This window comes from Martes martes (genome assembly GCF_963455335.1).
Source record: "Martes martes genome assembly, chromosome: 9".
Lineage (NCBI taxonomy): Eukaryota > Metazoa > Chordata > Mammalia > Carnivora > Mustelidae > Martes > Martes martes.
In genome coordinates this window covers 86,954,813-86,973,280 of record NC_137896.1, presented here as the reverse complement: position 1 = coordinate 86,973,280, position 18,468 = coordinate 86,954,813, and the positions used below count along the sequence as shown (strand labels likewise).

The window sequence follows — 18,468 nt, the reverse complement described above, 5'->3', positions numbered from 1 at the left end:
CAGGAAACAGTGATGATACTAGGCGCTGGGAAGCTCGGGATGGAGCTGGCATCTCCAGGTGCCGGCCAAGATGGGTTCGGCCTCAGTCCCCACTGGGCTTTGGAGAGACAGGACACGTAGATGGGCCACGTGTGACCCTGTTTGAGAGCACACAGTGAATGCTCGGGCTTCACAGAGGACCACTGAGGTAATGGGCCTGAGGTCTCCGTGACAGGTGACGCTGTCTGAGGAGCCTGGAGGAATATGGCAGGTACTAAAAGCTTTGGGATGATGGAAAAACTCCAGGGTAGGAGTAAGAGAGATGACAGGTGTGATAGAAGTGGCAGAGTTAGTACCAACCCAAGTTTCGGGCCTGAATGGGTAGGACTCTATTCTCAGGCAAGAAGTGGGACAAAAGGAGTTCATGTTTCTTCTGTCCTTTTATAGACAGACCAACACCTGAGCGCCCCCCCTTTCCATCTTAGTGTTCCCTGCTGCCACCTGGTGGACAGGCATGCCTTATTTATGGTCTGAAAAGCCAGGCTTAGAGTAGTAGGACGTAGAAGTGGAAGTGACAGGGAGGACAGCACATCCTTCAGTATCTGAAGAAACTGAGGTCCAGAAGGACCATAGGCATGGCTGATGGACAGGGAAGACGGCACACTTTTTCATCCAGTTCTGCTTTTTAAAGTGTCTCTTAATTACTAAAGTGAAGCCCTGCCATGTCTGATGGCTGGGGTTGGGGGGTTGGACGTAGGAGGGACTTCTTGAGTATCACTTAGACCCAGGGAGGACCTGGAATCTGGATTACTGCCCACAGGACATTTTTTTGCTTCCCAAACAGCAGTTTGGGGAGACTCCTGAGGTCCCAGTGGAATTCCCAATGTCCTCTGAGGCCTAGGGATCCCATGTGTGGCCCTAGCCTCGTTGACCCAGGAGATGGGGTGGGCTCCTGCAAGAGGGGTCCCCAGTCTCCCCCATGAGACCCACGGGGGGGACCAGCACCTTGGGGCCTGCTTCAGTCTTTCAGGGAGGAGCTGGAAGGCCTGATCCAGGAACAGATGAAGAAGGGGAACAACTCCTCCAACATCTGGGCCCTGCGGCAGATCGCGGACTTCATGGCCAGCACCTCCCACGCGGTCTTCCCAACATCTTCTATGAGTACGTGGGGAGCTGGGGAGCTGCCAGGAGCAGAGGTGGAGGAAGTGAGGTGGGGAAGAGGGTTGGTTGCCAGGCTACGGAGTGAGTGGTGCAGCTGAGTTAGCCGACCTGGGGGAGCAGCCAAAGAGGTACCTGGCTCTGCTTCTGAGGCTGCTAGCTTTAAAGACCCACAGGGGAATTATTCCTGGTGCCCAGAAGTAGAAGGCGGACGGCGTCTTACGGGAAAACCTCTCTCTGGTTCTGTTGGGGGAGGGGACAGGATAACATGGTGTCACCATTCTGAGAGGCAGGGCAGCCTCTATGTGACTCTTCCTTCCCCCTTCATAAGTGGGTTAAAAAGAAGGGAGGAGCTTTGTAACTCCAAGTCTCTCACATGGCCTCTGCTTGAGGACCCAGGAGTGGAGAGTGCAAATTCTGCTCCCTGTTATTCTAGCTGTGCATACAGAACTGAAGGAAAATCTCGTGTGCTAGCAGCAGCCCCTGACTCAGGCTGCTCTTTCCTCAACCTCCTGGAGCTACTCCCTTGCAGATGGAGTGGTAGGGATGGGAGGAGGCCATTGAAGCCAGTATCTTGGTGCCCACAGGACAGGCCAACCTGACTCCATAGACAAGGATGCAAGCAGCCAGGGCTGGACATGAAACCCTCTTCCTGGGTTCTCAAGCTCTCAAGTTCTGCCCACAACCTTGAAGAAACAAACATCAAAAAACACTTTCCCGGGGCACCTGGTGGCTCAGTGGGTTAAGCCTCTGCCTTTGGGTCAGGTCATGATCTCAGGGTCCTGGGATCAAGCCCGGCTCTCTGCTCAGCGGGGAGCCTGCTTCCCCCTTTCTCCCCGCCTGCCTCTCTGCCTATTGTGATCTCTCTCTCTCTCTCTGTGTCAAATAAATAAATAAAATCTTTAAAAAAAAAAAAACACTTTCCCTCAACAACATAAATACAGGATTATGATGAAAAATTCAGAAAATAATCAAGAAGGGGAAATTAAAATCAATGTCCTGTGTTCTTACAACTACAAACAAACTATTTTCAGTATTTTGGTGTATATCCTTCCAGCCTTTCTCTCTTAACATATATAAATTAGGAAAACAAAAATGGAATCGTATTATACATGCAAGTTTGATAGCTTTAACATATCTTGACTAATTTTTCATGTAATAAAACTTGATTCTATAATATAACGTTTGGTGAGAGTACGCTATTCTGTGGTATGACTGAATATGCCATAGATTATTTTGCACTGTTTTCCATTTTTAGACTTTTAAGTTGTTTACAACTTTTTGCTCTTATGAACAACAGTGCCAAAAATCCTTTCATTTATTGTATGACCATTTTCTAAAGAAAAATGACTGGAAGTAGAATGGCTGTATTAAAGTATTTGCATGTTTTAAAGACATTAATGCATAATGCCACATTACCCTGAAAAGATGGAACCAATTTACATTCCCCCCAGCAATGCAGTGTAGTGCCCTTTTCCTCCCCCTTGATCTGTAGTATGTTTTATACCATCCGTTTCATCCTCCTGATTTGATAGGTGATAAATAGTCCTTTATCTGTGTTTTAATGGGCATTTATTTGATCACTCGTGATGTTGGATATATTTTCATATACATGCTAGGATGACTTTCTTTTTGTAGTAAATTGCCTGTCACAACCAATCCTTGCCAATTTTCCTACCCGCGCATTCTTTTCTTATGGATTTTCAAATCTTTATAAATTGGGGCTATTTCCCTATTATCTGTCAGATATATTGCAGTTTTTCCCCAGTTTCTCCTTTGCCTGTTTTGTTCATGATGTTTTTGTCTTATGGAACTCTTTAATTTCCATGCAGCCGAATCCATTGTTACTTTCCTTTGTGTGTTCTTATTTTGATAGCACACTCAGAAATACCTTCCCCTTGTTTTATCATCCAATGGGACAAATACCCTTAATTATTTTTAAAAATAACTTAAGAATTATTCTGTTAAGCCTCCCCTGCCCCCACCCCATACTCAAAAATTCCCTATTGGGATTATATTAAATAAATAGATTAATTTGGTGGAGAATTTATAAATTTACAATTTCATATATTTGAATATAAACTTCATGGGGAAAAAGATATTTGTATGTTTTGTTCACTGCTGTATCCTAGAATAGCGTCTTAGATTTAGAAAAGTAGCTGGTACAGAGTAGGTATTTTTAAAACATTTGCACAAATGAATTTTAAGTCTGTTCAGAAACGATGTATGTCTTCTCTTTATTTGCTTTTTTTTTTTTTAATGTCTATTAAAGAAGGTTAGTAGTTCTTTTCTTATAGTCCCTACTAATTTCTTGTGAAGTTTGTTCTGGAAATTTTATGTAACTTTGTTATTTTAAATGATTTTTTTCTCCATTCATTTTCTTTCTGGTTATAGCTGTCATCCAGGGAAAGTAGCTTCTTATGGAACTCTTAAATTCGAATAACTTCTCAGTTAATTCTCTTGGGTTTTGTATATAGAAAAATCACATAACCTTCAAATAGTGATCATTTTGAATCCTTCATTCCAACATTTACCCTTTGGTTTCTTTTTCCAGATTTCTCACTGCATCCATTAGAACCCTCAGAACAATGCTTAGTAATAGATTAGAGAGTAATCATCCTTGTCTTACTTATGACTTTAATAGAAATCCTTTATCACAAGAGTTTGAGTTCATTATTGTGTTGAGGAAGTATCTTTTTATTCTAGTTCAATGTGGGTTCTCAGAAATGGATGTTGAATTTTTATAAAATGCATTTGGGCATTTATTGATTTTTCTTTCTTTGAACTATTGATGTGATGAATTATGTTAATAGATTTCTGAACATTGAACTCTTTTTTCTTTCCTGAAATCAGTTATTCCTGCTCTTGGTGCGTTCTTTTGAAAATAAGCTTCTAGATTTGATTTGCTAGACTTTTATTCAGGATTTGCATATTCATACATGAGATTGGTCAGAAATTTACTTTTTGGACAGTCTTCATTTAGTATTAGTTTTAAGGCTAAAATTTCATAAGATAAATCAAAGTGATCCCCATCCTTCTCTTTGTCCTGATAGAATTTAAATAAGATAGGAAGTATCTCTTCCTTGGAAGTTTATTACTCACTTATAAAGCCATCCATATCTGGAAAATTTTTTATAACATTTTTCACAATTTCATCAGGTTTTTAAAAAATTTATTTTGCTCTATCTTGAGTAAATTTTGATCATATGTTTTAAATAAAAAATCCATTTCATGGAGATTCTCAAAATTGTTAAAGTGACTTAATATTATTTCCATCATTTAAACTTTCTGCTGTGAATGAGATGACATCCCATTCTCATTCCTGGTGTTGTGTATTCCCACTTTCTTTTATGGCCAATCCAGATGTTGGTTTATTCATAGATCTTCTCACATAAGCCAATTCTTGGATTTCTGTAATAGCTCTACTATTAATAGCTCTACTATTATTATTATTAAAAGCTCTACTAATTTTCTAGTTTCCCAATTCATTGATCAATGAATGATTTCCCATTCATTGTTTTTCTATTCATGAATTCTTTTCCATAACTTTTCTCTGGTTTATTTTATTATTTTTATGTTTTCTAAAGCATAATAAAATGGATGCTTTATTTTCATATTTAATTCAATAATAAAGACATTTTAGGCTATGAATTTTTTTCCTCTGAGTTTAAGTTTCATCTTACCCCATGCATTTTGATATAATATTTCCTTTATTGTTAATTTCTAGGTAGTTTGCAGTTGCTGTTTTGATTTTATTTTTAATCTTAAAATTCTAAGATTTTATTTTTATTCTATTTTTATCTGGAAGTGTGTTTTCTCATTTCCAAGTGGTTGAATTTGCATTGTTTAAAGGGTTTGTTGATAATGTGTAGTTTGATTGCACTGTGTTTAGAAAATGTGGCCAATGTCTATGTTGGAGATTTATTGAGATTTTCTCTGTGGCCTAATAATATCATTTTTTAATGATATGTAGGTATAGACTCTATCTCCAAGGCATAGCATTTAATCTGTATTTTCATTTATTTTGTAAAAAAAGAGTGTCATGTTGTCTTTCACTGTATATTTAATTAATGCTCATTTCTCTTCATATTACTGTAGCTTTCGTTTTATATCTTGATGAAATGTTATTCAAAATGTAAATGTTCTTTATAGCTATAGCTTCATGATGGATTATATGTTTAATTCATGTAAAATGACCTCCATGGTGGCCCTCCCAATCATGGCCCCTGCTGCCTGGCTTTGTCAAGGGAGCGTGTGCTTTTGCTCTGCTCCCTTTCTTGCTGCCAAGGATGAATATTCCAAAGGAATATGGCTTTCCCTGATTTCTACTTTGATGATATTATGACCTCTGTTTATTTTTTCTTTATATGCAACCTCTGTTTATTTTCTTCTTTTTTCTCTGCTACAACAGAGAAATCTGAAACAGCAGGGGTTTTTTGTTCCTTTGTAGGCAACCAACATTTTTTTTGGTAGGTGTTTGTGTATTTTCCTCCCGTATCCTTGTATTTCAGAAAAGTGCCAGGAAGCATATAACTGTAGGCTTTTTCTCTCTATGGACTTTCCCCTGTGGAATGTAGTGAATCCTTATAATTTATTTACACAGGTCTGTTTTTGAGTACAGAAATTTTTTCTATTATGTGAGTGCTGATTATTTGTATGCTGGCTCTCTGGTCTTGGTCTCCCAGAGGTATCCTATTCTTTCTCATCGTTTTCATGTCTCTGTCTTTATAGTTTTTCTTTTGAAAGAGAAATAGAGCTGACTGGCATTCCCTCTGCCTCACCGACCAGCACCCATCAGGAAGAAAGCTGGATGCCTGGAAATCTGACTAGGGCATGTCCAGGGTATCTGAGTCAGGGAATGTGGAGAGGGGAAGTTCCAAGAGTCATGAGTTCAAGCGCAGATAGGCTGTTCTTTGTCCAGCTCCATTTGCCTTAGAATTTTGTGGTTGTTTTGTGTTTTTATTTTGGTTTCTTTTTTATAGTCCTGTATCCTTCAGTCTTAGCTTCCCTGGGGTCGGTTAGGGACTTTTCATCTTTTCCTGTGTTTCCTTAGGTCCCCTGAGTAAATTGACATGGTTAGATCTGAGTCATAAACCTGACGTTCAGTCATCTTAACTTTTGTGAGGCTGGTCAGAATAAGCATTCTTTTTCTTGAAACCCTGAGAGCAGAGGCTCTGGGACACTTGTGGAGCCTTCTGGTCTCTTCTGCTCTGGGTCTGTGGGTGGGGTAATCCTTACAGCAAAGCTCCACAGAGTGGGGGAGAGGGACACTGATACAGGACACAGAGGATGTGACGTGTTTTTAGACCTAGTCTGGCCTCCTGGACATCTCTGGGATTCCATAGTTAATTTGTAAGAGAAGGACTTACAGAAGTCTGGGTCTGAAGACCCTGCCAACAATAGCTCTCCCTGCCTGGCTTTGTCTGAGGGGCTTATACTTTGGACATGCCTTCCTTCTTGCTGGTAGGGATGAGGTAAAGAGGTAGTTGCTTGTCTGGGGAATGTGCAGAGCACAGGAAGGGATCCCAGACTGGCCAAATCCAATGAGAAATTATTGAATTTGGAATTTCGTGGTTCTTTTTGCCAGTTCAGCTGAGCCTTTGGACCACTTCTTTCTCTGTCAGCTTTGGTTCCTGGACACATGCCCTGGAGGTATCCCTCCTCTGGTGGGCACAGGCTTTTGGGTGCATATTCCTGATGTGGGTGTTTCGAGGTCTCCTCTGCTTGCCTTATGTAGCCCCAACAGTACCTGGTCACCCTTCACCTTTGCAGACCATCTCGTCATTACGACTAATGGCAAACCTGATGCAGGACAGAGATCATAGTGTGTAGTAACGAGTTTATTGAGATGACGGAAGCTTCTAAAGGGCCTTTAATCCATTAAAGTTTTTAGTGGGATGCTGGGAGAGGCAGTGTGAGGAGGCTTCCAGCCAGACATCATTTTAAGCCAAAACCTTTTCCTATTGATTCTTTTATTGGTTTCTAGACACCGACTAATTGGAAGTCTTGAGGCTCAGTCAGATGCCCTCTTATGCCTTCCAGAGGCATGCAGGGAATGGTCATCATTTTTAATGGGACAGACTGGGCACCACCTCTTAGACTCCTTACAGGCCCTGAAGATAAGACCATCAAGCCCTCTAGGCCCGTTTCCAACTCCCTTCCATATCTCCCATTCCCACAAAGAACCATAAATAACCAAGGGATTGCACATCCAGAGGGGAGCAGAGATGGCCCACCTGAAGCCTGAAACCCTTCAGCTAGCCACAGTGACTTCTGGAAGTTTATGACTTGTCAGAAGAAGTTGACAAATTTACTTCCTGGCTGACTTGGCTTTCTGATTTGCCCTGTTTCCAAAGCAGAAGAAAAGTTATATTACATGGTATAGTTTAAAACAATAAACAATAGCAGGTCTGATGATTAGCATATTCATTAAAACTAGCGATGAAATATGCCTATATTTCCACTCAGAAACTTATTCTTGCTATTGTTCAATGTCCATCTTTAGGATTTATTGTGAGCTTGGCATCTTGAGAAACCTTCATTCTGTGGTTTGAATCTTGCCATGATTTTTGACCAAAAGCAATGCCATGAATAAGCAGAAGTCTTCCTTGGGCACAACTATCCATTCTATGGATTTTCTCCCCCTGGATGAGGGTCAAAGAGTATTTAATTCCCTGCCAATGGAAGTGTCTTGTGCAGTTGTAGTGCCAGTGAGAATGTAGAGGGGACTAGGACGAAGAAGGAAGGGGGGCAGACAGCAGCCCTAACCCTGAGAGCTGCCCTGTCCCCACCCTGTTTCTCTGCAGACTTCTCCATGATGACGCCCATCAATGACCTCCACACAGCTGACTACTTGAACCTGGCCAAGCGTGAGCGGAGCATGCGGTGCAAGATCAGCAGCGTTTACCGTCTCCTAGACCTCTATGGCTGGGCCCAGCTGAGCGACACCTACGTCACGGTGAGCAGAGTATCTTGGGATGGGGTGGGTGCTATGTGTGGCCCTGACAAAATCCCAAGGGGGTGCTCCTGCCTGTAGGCATGGCCATGCACTGAGCCCTTCCAACGTTTCTAACCACTGTGGTCACCTGAAATAGACAAGCTTCCCATGGCCACTTCCCTGGAGCAGGAGCTAGGAACTCCTGGATCCTATTTCCAGGGCTATCCTTGATCATTGAGAGATTCCTCTTATAGCTCCATTGCTCCAGTTCTAAATAAAGGCCAGGTCCTTTTCATCTCTCAGGTGCTGGGGAGAGATAAGGGTTCTTGGGAGTTTTAGGTGCAGTGGATTCAGGGGAAGAAGGGATTCATGCAGAGGGTCCTTGGAAATGACCCCACTGTCTCCTTGCCACTGAGAACATGTGTCTTCCCTTCAGCTAAGAGTCAACAAGGAGCAGGATCACTTCCTGATTAGCCCCAAGGGAGTTTCTTGCAGTGAAGTCACCGCATCCAGCCTGGTAAGTATAGTTTAGCCTCTCGCTGCCCATTGCTTCTTGAAATGACAGCAACCTACAGTGACAGGTCATCTCTAGACTAGCCACTGCTGTCCTGTCCCTTATGGAGCTTGTGGTCTGGTGGGGGTAGAGAAGACAAATAGCCCCAAAGCAGGATGCCCAGAGCACAGCCCAACCATGAGACCAAATATAAGCGCAGGCAGTCAGTGCAATAGAAGGGAGGAGGGGGAGGAGATGGGCCTGGGGTCCTCTGTGCCTGCGATTGGTCCCCAAAGCCTGGGAATGGGGAGGTCTTCCTAGTTTGGGGAATATATTAAAACAACAGACACCACTTTGTCTCAAAGCAGTGCAAAACTGGCTTAGTGCTATACCATTAGCAATAGCTTTCAGGACCCCTTTGGTTCTCTTGCTCCTTTTAGGTATAGTAGGAAGAAACTTCCAGAAGTTGGTCTTAATCAGCAAAGATTCCTGGGTGGGAAGAGGAAAACAGTAGAAAGGACCGTCTTACAAGCAGAAGAGGCCCAGGGGATCTTAGATGCATGGGCTACAGCTGCTGTGCTGTTTGCCTGAGGGCAGAGGGTACCACCTCAGGGCCTCTGCCGGGCTTGAGACAGTGGAGTCCAGGTATGCAATTAAAAGAGTCAGCTGACAAAGTGACAGAATATCTAGGCAGGGTAGGACCTTGAGGGCTGCCAAAGCCCCTTTACAGGCAGGAGAGGATGCTGGTGCCCAGGGAGGTAAGTAACTTGCACAGGGCCACCTAAGGAGGTCATGGCCAAGCCACATTAGGGTCAAAGACACAAGGAAGCACAGGCTCTGCCTTAAAGGCATTTGTGACTAGTTGGGGAGGCAGGCAAGACAATGATTAAACTCAGTGAAGAAGGCTCCCATATGGCAGGAAAGATGGAGAGCCCAGAAAATGTGCAAGAGGCAAGGGAGGAACATCTGGGTTGACCTGATAGTGAAGGAGCTAAGTCTCCAGGAGCCCATAGGAGAAGCAGATTTAGACCAGGGCTGTAGGGAGAGACTGGGCAGATAGAACCGTGTCCTCAGCAGGAGGAGGACGGTTTGCACAAAGCCAGGCACATGCCACATCCTGGTGCACTTGGGAGGACAATGAGGGGCTGCGTCTGACTCACGTATTCAGGGTCTCAAAGTGAGGCTGAGAGGGGCATGGGGACCAGATGATACATGGCACCAAGAACATTGTTATGGCGCTTTGGCTTTGTTCTGCTGGACATGCAGAACCGCTGAAGCACTGTAAGCAGGTGAGTCAGACACACACACACACACACACACACACACACACGCACACATGCAATGTGTGACTGCTAGCCATGACACCTACTAGCTGCTTGGCTTCAAAAGCAGGTTATAAGACCAGTGACTAGTTTCTACCTGTCCTTTAAGATCTAGCTTTTGGATGATTGGTAAATGGGTATCTATCATACTATTATCTTTACTTTTGTGTATGATGCTTAAAAATTCAAAATAAAGAACAAAAAAACCCAAAAAGTTTCAGCTTAGGTGTTACTCTCTGGGACTGTTTCTCAGATCCCCCTCTTTTACTGGGATCAAAGACTTCTCCCATCTGCTCCTAGAGAATTCTGTGATTCACTCTTTTCTAGCATCTCTACCCAAAGTGTATTCTGTGGACCAGCAGCATGGGTATCACTTGGGAACTTGTCAGAAATGCAGACTCCTGGGTCACATTCTTGGCCTGTTGAATCAGAATCTGCTTTTTTTTTTTTAATTTAAATTTTAGTTAGTTAACATACAGTGCAATATTGGTTTCAGGAGGAGAATTCAGTGATCCATCACTTACATACAACACCCAGTGCTCGTCACAACAAGTGCCTTTCTAATTCCCATCACCCATCTAGCCCTTCCCACACCCACATCCTACCATCAACCCACAGTTTATACTCTATTGTTAAGAATCCCTCACTCCTTCTTTCCCCTTCCCATATTTCATCTGTTTTCTTTCTCAAATTCCACATGTGAGTGAGATCATATGGTATTTGTCTTTCTCTGACTTGTTTCATTTAGCATAATACACTCTAGCTCTATCCATGTCATTGCAATTGGCGAGATTTCATTCTTTTTGATGGCTGAGAAATATTCCACTGTGTGTGTGTGTGTGTGTGTGTGTGTGTGTGTGTGTGTACATCTGCTGATGGTTCTGGCTGGCCCTCGACATAGTAAGGCAGTGGTGTTCACACACACACACACACACACACACACACACTTCACATCTTTATCCATTCATCAGTCGATGGACATTTGCGCTGTCTCCATGGCTTGGCTATCGTGCCCCTTCAAATCTGTATTTTTGTATCCTTTGGGTAAATGTCTAGTAGTGCAATTGCTAGATCATAGGTTTGTTCTAGTTTTAACTTTCTGAGGAACCTCCCTACTGTTCTCCAGGGTGGCCACCCCAGTTTGCAGAGAATCTGCATTTTGACTGGATCTCCAGGTGACTCTTACACCCAGTCAAGTTTGAGAAACTCCGCTCTAGCGTTTTCCCTGCTGAGTTATACTCAGCCAACTCTCCTGTTAGCCTGCTCCTCAATCCTGGAGGCAGTGGGTATGGCCTACCTCCTGGGAGAGTCCTGAGTGGCCCCCCCCCGTCCCCACCCTGTGCCTCTGAGTTTCTCTTCCCCGTCCAGATCAAGGTGAACATCCTGGGAGAGGTGGTAGAGAAGGGCAGCAGCTGCTTCCCTGTGGACACCACGGGCTTCTGTCTGCATTCGGCGATCTACGCAGCCAGACCCGACGTGCGCTGTGTCATCCATCTGCACACACCAGCCACTGCCGCCGTGAGTGTCCGCTCCCAGGCCAGCATTTCTGTCCCCAAGGCTGGCAGCAGGCCCATGCTGCCCACTTCTCTGAGGGGCTCCCTGACGAAAGACTTAAGCCCACCCCCACCCCCCAAGCTAGTGTCAGTCTCCTTATTTAAAACAGTTCTGGAACGTTTTCCTGGAACTCAGGACAAGGTGAGGAGGGGAAACATCCAGTGTGGTCACCCTAATCCTCTCCATTTTTCTAAGCACAGAAGTCTTCATCTGGGGACATGAGGCAAAGATATGCAGTGTTTGCTCTACTATGTCCACCTCCCCCCACTACACACACTCACAAGTCCCACTTACCCGAGTGACAGCACCTCTTATGTTTCCACTCAGTCCAGTCCTACCGGACTGAGGGCTGGTGCCTGCCCCAACCCCCACCCCAGGCTCTGGTGAGGAGAGAGCTTGATAAAACATAAGATGGTGGGAACCTGGACTTGTCCACTTTTCATAGCCCAGGGTAGGCTGCGAGCTGAGGACAGGAGCAAGGAAAACTCAGAGAGAGTAGAAGGAATACCTTCAAGGATCAGGTTGTCCCCTCAGAGGCTCTGGTAATTTCTCCATGTGTACCTAAAGCACTGTAATGTCACTTGGAAAGGCAACAACCAAGCAGGTCTGGGTGTCCTCTCAACCTTCAACCCATCTTACTGACTTCCAGGCCTTACCCCTGCAGGAGCAGAGCAGACTCCTCATTGGCCCAGGGTTTTTCTGCGAAGCACACCAGTTATGAGCACTCAGATTTCCCAGAATTTGGGCCAAGACTGAATGATCTGTTTGTGCTGAGTATCCATTTCTGAAGAGCCCTGGCTTACTCATGGGGCAGAATGAGGGAACAAAAGCAAGAGGCTCTCCTAAACCTCTCCGTGCTCCTTTTAATAAAAGACAGGGTATGGAGCATGGAATTTAACCCTGTTCCCTGGTACTCTTTTTGCCCTGTCACTAGTTAAAGGGGGCCTCTCAATGGGCCTCCCTCTTTCCGCACTGACCTCAAGGCTGAGGATTTCCACCAGCTCAGCCCAGAGGCCCTGGACCCTGCTTCACTCCAGCCTGGTGCTAGGTAGCCCCACTACCCCCAACCTCTTCCCAGAGTCCTAGGACAGAGAAAAGCAGGGGGGTGGGCAGCAGAACTAGCTTTCTCAAAGGCATTCTTTGTAGCAATTTTAGAGAGAGGTATATTGATGTAACTGCTGTCAAAATGGTGATGGAAAGACATCAGAGGAAGCAGACAGAAAGCCAGAGCCCAGCCAGGTGCAGCAGAGTCAAAGGGCAGTGCCTTTCTTGAGGGCTTGCTCCCAATCCCACTGGTCCCCAGAGGAGAGCCTGGCTGTGCCACTCTGAGGAAAGGGCAGAGACGGGATGGGGGAGCTGAAGGTGCTGACACTTCCATTGTCTCACTAAAGGTGTCGGCTATGAAGTGTGGCCTCCTGCCTGTCTCCCACAACGCCCTGCTAGTGGGGGACATGGCTTATTATGACTTCAATGGTGGGATGGAGCAGGAAGCGGATCGAATCAGCCTGCAGAAGTGCCTTGGACCCACCTGCAAGGTTTGCTCAGCTGTTGCGGGAAGACACTCCGGTGGGATTGCCCAAAGCCTACATCATGAGTGACATGTGTTCAGTGGACAATGTGTAGAAGTTGCACGTAAACAAAACAGTGAAATGAAATTCTTTATCCCACTATCCCTAGATTTTGGCATGCATTCCACAAGCTTTCACATATCTTTAGCAAACTAAGAACATAAAATTATTTTCCTTTTTTCCCTTAGTAATATCCAGTAAACACCTTTGCATATTATTAAATATTTTCTAAATCACTATTTTAAGATTTTATTTATTTATTTGACAGAGATCACAAGCAGGCAGAGAAGTAGGCAGAGAGATAGGAGGAAGCAGGCTCGCCGCTGAGCAGAGAGCCCAATGCAAGGCTCGATCCCAGGACCCTGGGATCATGACCTGAGCTGAAGACAGAGGCTTTAACCCACTGAGCCACCCAGGCACCCCTAAATCACTATTTTAAATCATTAGATTATACCTCATCATATAAATGGCTGTGTCACCATTTACCTTAACAGTCCTCTGTGATTGGACACTGGAAGGTTCCTTGATATAAACAACACAGGATGAAAATCCTCCTAGCTGAATCTCTGTAAGTGCTGGAGATCATTTCCTTAGGATACATTCCTAGGGATACACATTTTAGAACTCTTACTTCCTATAGGCACATTACCCTCTCCTCCCCCAGTGTCTAGTTATGAGAATGCTGCTTCCCTGCAGTTTCCCCAAACTTGAGTGTTACCACTTTTTTTTTTTAAGATTTTATTTATTTATTTGACAGACAGAGATCACAAGCAAGCAGAGAGGCAGGTAGAGAGAGAGGGAAGCAGACTCCCTGCTGAGCAGAGAGCCCAATGTGGGCCTCCATCCCAGGACCCTGGGATCATGACCTGAGCCGAAGGCAGAGGCTTAACCCACTGAGCCACCCAGGCGCCCCACCACTTTTTCCCTTTTGCTAACTTGATAGAGAAAAACAGAATCTCGTATTGTTTGGCTTAAATCTAAAGACTTATTTCTTCACAGCACATCATTACGGGTAGGCAGCTTAGTATGGGAAGTTCTGGAGCTGAGCTTAGGTTAATGGACACTTGACTCTGTCCTCGAAAGGCACTCACTGCCTGAGTCATTTCCAGTCTGAGAGCCTCCACCTTCCCATCTCTGACACAGGAGAAACCCCGCCACTCTTTCCCACTTTCCCTAAAGTCTCATTTGTAGTGCCTGGAGAGGGAGGAGATGTTCACATCTGCAAAATGCTACAAGAATTTCAGAGATGGGGCATTTGCTATCTGCAAAATCTTTTTAGGCCAGAGTCCTCATCTCTTTCCATTTCTCTGGCACTTGAGAGGAAAAACCTCCAGCTGTTTCAGCACGAGATGATGAGATGATTAGGCCAGCAGGCCTCAGCCCAGGTCTGCAAGGATGCCTCCGGCACATGGATCTGTGTCCCTGCTGCTGGACAGGCATCATCTGGTTTCAGGTGATAAAGCCAATCAAGAAAACAGTTTCTGATCCGAATTTTGGGGAGTCAGGCTCTTGGTATAAATTCATTTCTGCTGCTTTCCCTTGCCCCCTTTTGTCTGCCTGTCCCTGGTGGAGTCACAAACGTTACACCAACAGTGAGAACAATTGCGTTCTAGTTCTGATTCTGCCCCTGATTGGCTGGGAGCCTTTTGATTTCTTTAGGCTTCTGTTTCCTCTTCTGAAAAACCAGAGTTAGAGTAGAAGGTCACGACTGCCTCCTTCACAGAGGTGTAGGATTTTAGAGCTACCAGGGCCTCACTGAGCTCATGGAGAGGAGACTTGAGGTCCAGAGAGCTGACATGACTCACCTGTTTCTGCAGGGCCACCCTGCAGAGAGCCACCCTCTTGGGTTTTGATTTCCAAGCCAACTAAGTCACAGGAGCAAGAGCTTACTTTTGAGGTTAGACCCTCCTATTGGACATGAAGTAATTTCATTCACTTTAACACAGACATCAGTTTTTCAGACTTCCAAGTTCTCTAAGGCCTAAAAATTCAGGTATAGCCCAAAGAAATCTACCAAACTCGCTAGTCTCTGTTTTAAAAACCATCTTCTAGGGGTGCCTGGGTGGCTCAGTCATTAAGCGGCTGCCTTCTGCTCAGTTCATGATCCTGAACTGATCCCGGGATGGAGCCCCGCATTGGGCTCCCTGCTCTGCGGGAAGCCTGCTTCTCCCTCTCCCACTCCCCTTGCTTGCGTTCCCTCTGTCACTATGTCCCTGTCTGTCAAATAAATAAAATATTTTTTAAAAATAAATTAATAAAATAAAAAGCATCTTCTATTTGTTAGGGAGGTTGCTTAGGGTTAGCATCACATGTGGGGTAGCACTGGGGTGTTTGTATGGGAAGAATGAACAAGGAGTTGAGGGCATGCTTTGGGAGTGGATATGGAAACTGATCTGGAGTAAATAAAAGATCTCTCCTTCTTCACTAAAGTTTAAACGGCTTGAAGTTTTAATTGGCCATTTGCTCTTCTGCAGATCCTGGTGCTAAGAAACCATGGAGTGGTTGCTCTAGGTGACACCGTGGAGGAGGCATTTTATAAGATCTTCCACCTGCAGGCTGCGTGTGAGATACAGGTGAGCAAGCTCCCTGGGGGAGCGGGCCCTGGCGTGGCTCTGGCGGAGGCCCCACCGCCGTGATTTAAGGAGTCCTGGGAGCCAGCCATCTAAAAGCCTTGCCCTATTTCTCTGCCTTGGCACCACCTTATCCTTCTAAAGATTCACACTTATGGTCAGTTTTATAACTTTAAAATATTCATCACTGTTGCCTAACAACCAGTACCCTCCTCTTGGGGGGCAGTGCCTGGGACAGGGAGCTCCCCAGGTCCATCAGTCAGAGTGTAGGAGAAATCGTAATAGGGGATATAACAGTTCTTACCATTAAGTATTACCTGGGGTATAACTGTTACATCTAGCTATGCCAGATAGACACCACGTCATAGGTTGGTCTTTTCTTTTTTTGTCTGGAGGGTGTAGTTTGCAAAGACCATGATCATGGTCTGGCCCAGAAAGGGGTGAAGTTACACATGGCAACCCTGAACACCAGGGAACCCCCAGCATAACATCCAGGGAGCCCATCAGGAGGTTCTCCTAACTAGTCGGGGATGGGGTGTAGGGTAGGTGGGGATTGTCAGCAGCCATGGGACCCCTAAAGAAATGGGTAGAAAAACAATAGGAAAAAACAAATCCTATAGTTTTGCCAGATAACAAGGGGGTATTACATAAGCCAAACACATGCCCCCTTCAGTGTGGCAAGCTGGCAGGGGTGAGTAGGGGCGTCTTGCCAGCTGAAGGGACGCTCCATCCTTCCCAGCTCTGGGATATGTGTCTTTGCTTTCCACAAAGGGAATTGCTTTCCACAGTCTGTGTTTCCTCAGCTGGACATCCGGGACCTATGGATGAGGTTGGGGCCTTTCAAATAAGGAGAGGTGTTGCTGATGGTATTTTTAGGACTCAGTTGACAGAAGGGAAAGCTAAGTGCTCCAGGATGAGTCAGTCCTTTGCAAGGTCCTTGGGTGTCCTGTCTGCCCTTCCCTGGCTGGTCTGGGCAGAGCAGTGCCCCAGGCGGAAGGCCTGCCTTTGTCTTAGGAGTTGTAGGACAGGGGAAAGAATGGGATAATCCCAGAGGCATTGCTAGTGGAGGTTCTGCAATTCCCAAGGAATGAGAATTCTGCAAGTGGCACCTTTCTCAATAGTTTTTAACTGAGCATGTTGAGAGGACAGTTGTTAAGACAATGATGAAGAGGTGTTAGAAGTGGGATGAGACTGCCCCATCCCCCCAGACAGCAGTGGTCAGAACAGAAGGTAGAGAAGGGAAAACCAGGATCAAAGCAGTTCCTTTCTGATGCAGTGGCCTCCCTGCCCCAACCAAAGGTGGGCCCTGAGCTCTTACCCCTGACTGATGTTAGAACCTGGCAGACTCTTTCTTTTCCCCGTATCTGCGCTCTAATGAGTTCCCCCATCTTCCTTCTAAAGAAGAGGTTTCCACGAGAAAATAGTTCTTACAGCTTTGCGAAGACAGCATGGCCCGAAAATGAATGGCGAGAGATGCCCCTGCCTCCCCCCCATGTTGGGGGGCTCCACACTGAGAAATGGCCTCTGTACTGTTTAACCAAAGGCAGGATGGCCGTCTAGCAGCTGGGGAGATGAAAGTGCAGAGCTGCCAGGCACCGGCCTGACAGCCCCAGAGGCTTCTCTTGGCCCTGCCTGCTGTCACTTTCTTTTCAGTCAGGACTCATTCCATGGGACCTTGTTAAAGTGCATCAGGCGATGGAAGCAAATAACCCCCAGAAAAGCTCCCGTGGCTCTTTTCAGCTTCAGGGAGGCTTCTAGAGAGAGAAAGGAAGCTGTAAGATGTGGAAGCAGAACAGGCCAGATTAGACCAGAGGTGTGCGTGGTTTAGGGCATGGGCGACCCCAGGGGCTAGCAGTCTGCAGATGCTGTTGGGATGGCAGCCCCTGGCCAGCTCATTTCTGCTTGAACAGCCTCCACTGACATTCTGTTTCCATCGTGGGCCTCCGTTTCTCCCTCAGTGAGCTTGGCCAACAAGCATACGTGGCTGTGGTCATTTTAGTGGTTCAAGGCTAAGAGCCTAGTCTGTTCTCCTGGGGACAGTGTTCTCATTGCTCTCCATCAGTCTGGGGTTCTAGGAAACTGGGTCACCCCAGCTGAGAGAGGCAGCTCCCTGCTCTGCTTACAGAGCAGACTTGCTCAGGCAATTCTTCTCCATCTGCTCCCCATCGCCATGGAAACTGATGGGGGAAGAGGGAGGTGGGAGGAGGCCCAGCTCTTGTAAGGATGTGGGCAGTTCTCTCCTCCGTGAATGACTAGTGCCCTGGGCACATCATTTCTTTCATAGTAAAACCTCAGCATATATTGATCATAAACACTGATGTGGCACTCTGCACCAGGTGCACTTCTTAGGTGCTTTACAATTATCACCCTCCATAATGCTCATAAGGTAGATACTACTATTTTTTTTCATTTTACAGATGAGAAAACAGGCACAGAGAGGGTAAATAGCTGCCTCAGGTCACACAGCAAGTAAGTGTCAGTGCCAGGATTCAAACCCAGGCAGCCTGTGTCCAAGTCCATGTTCTTAAACACTACACTGCACTGCCTGGCGGGAGCAGGGCAGAGGTGAGGGTCTGCGGGAAAGATCGGCTCACAGCACTCCAAGTCAGGATTCCAGAGTCCCAAGCCCCGCCTTGGCCAGATGAGGGTCTGGGATGAACCGGGTAATTGATCTGCCAGCTGGGATTGGCTGCCACTGAGAGTGCATTCCCTCACACTCAGCCTCTGGGGTACGCGGGACTTCGGCATGAGAAAACATGACAACAGAGGCCCAAACCGGAACTAGTGAACAAACATGGCAAAAAGGTGGACTTGCACTCTGTAATCTGTATCAACTCACCGTAACCCTTCTAACATTTGGACAACAGTGTAGTAGGCTGCCTCACTA

The 18,468-nt window shown here is 45.7% G+C and overlaps 1 protein-coding gene across 2 annotated transcripts in view; it reads left to right on the top strand.

The window, feature by feature from the left end:
• Window positions 1-18,468, top strand: part of ADD2 (adducin 2) — a gene marked incomplete at both ends in the record, with an annotated part of 38,326 nt that overhangs the window by 918 nt on the left and 18,940 nt on the right. For both annotated transcript variants that reach the window (XM_080814685.1, XM_080814684.1), the window contains 6 exons: window positions 1,002-1,140; window positions 7,944-8,095; window positions 8,511-8,591; window positions 11,258-11,407; window positions 12,835-12,978; window positions 15,486-15,584. In XM_080814685.1, coding sequence (XP_080670811.1) covers window positions 1,002-1,140; window positions 7,944-8,095; window positions 8,511-8,591; window positions 11,258-11,407; window positions 12,835-12,978; window positions 15,486-15,584 — 765 coding nt within the window. The remainder of the gene's footprint in view (window positions 1-1,001; window positions 1,141-7,943; window positions 8,096-8,510; window positions 8,592-11,257; window positions 11,408-12,834; window positions 12,979-15,485; window positions 15,585-18,468) is intronic.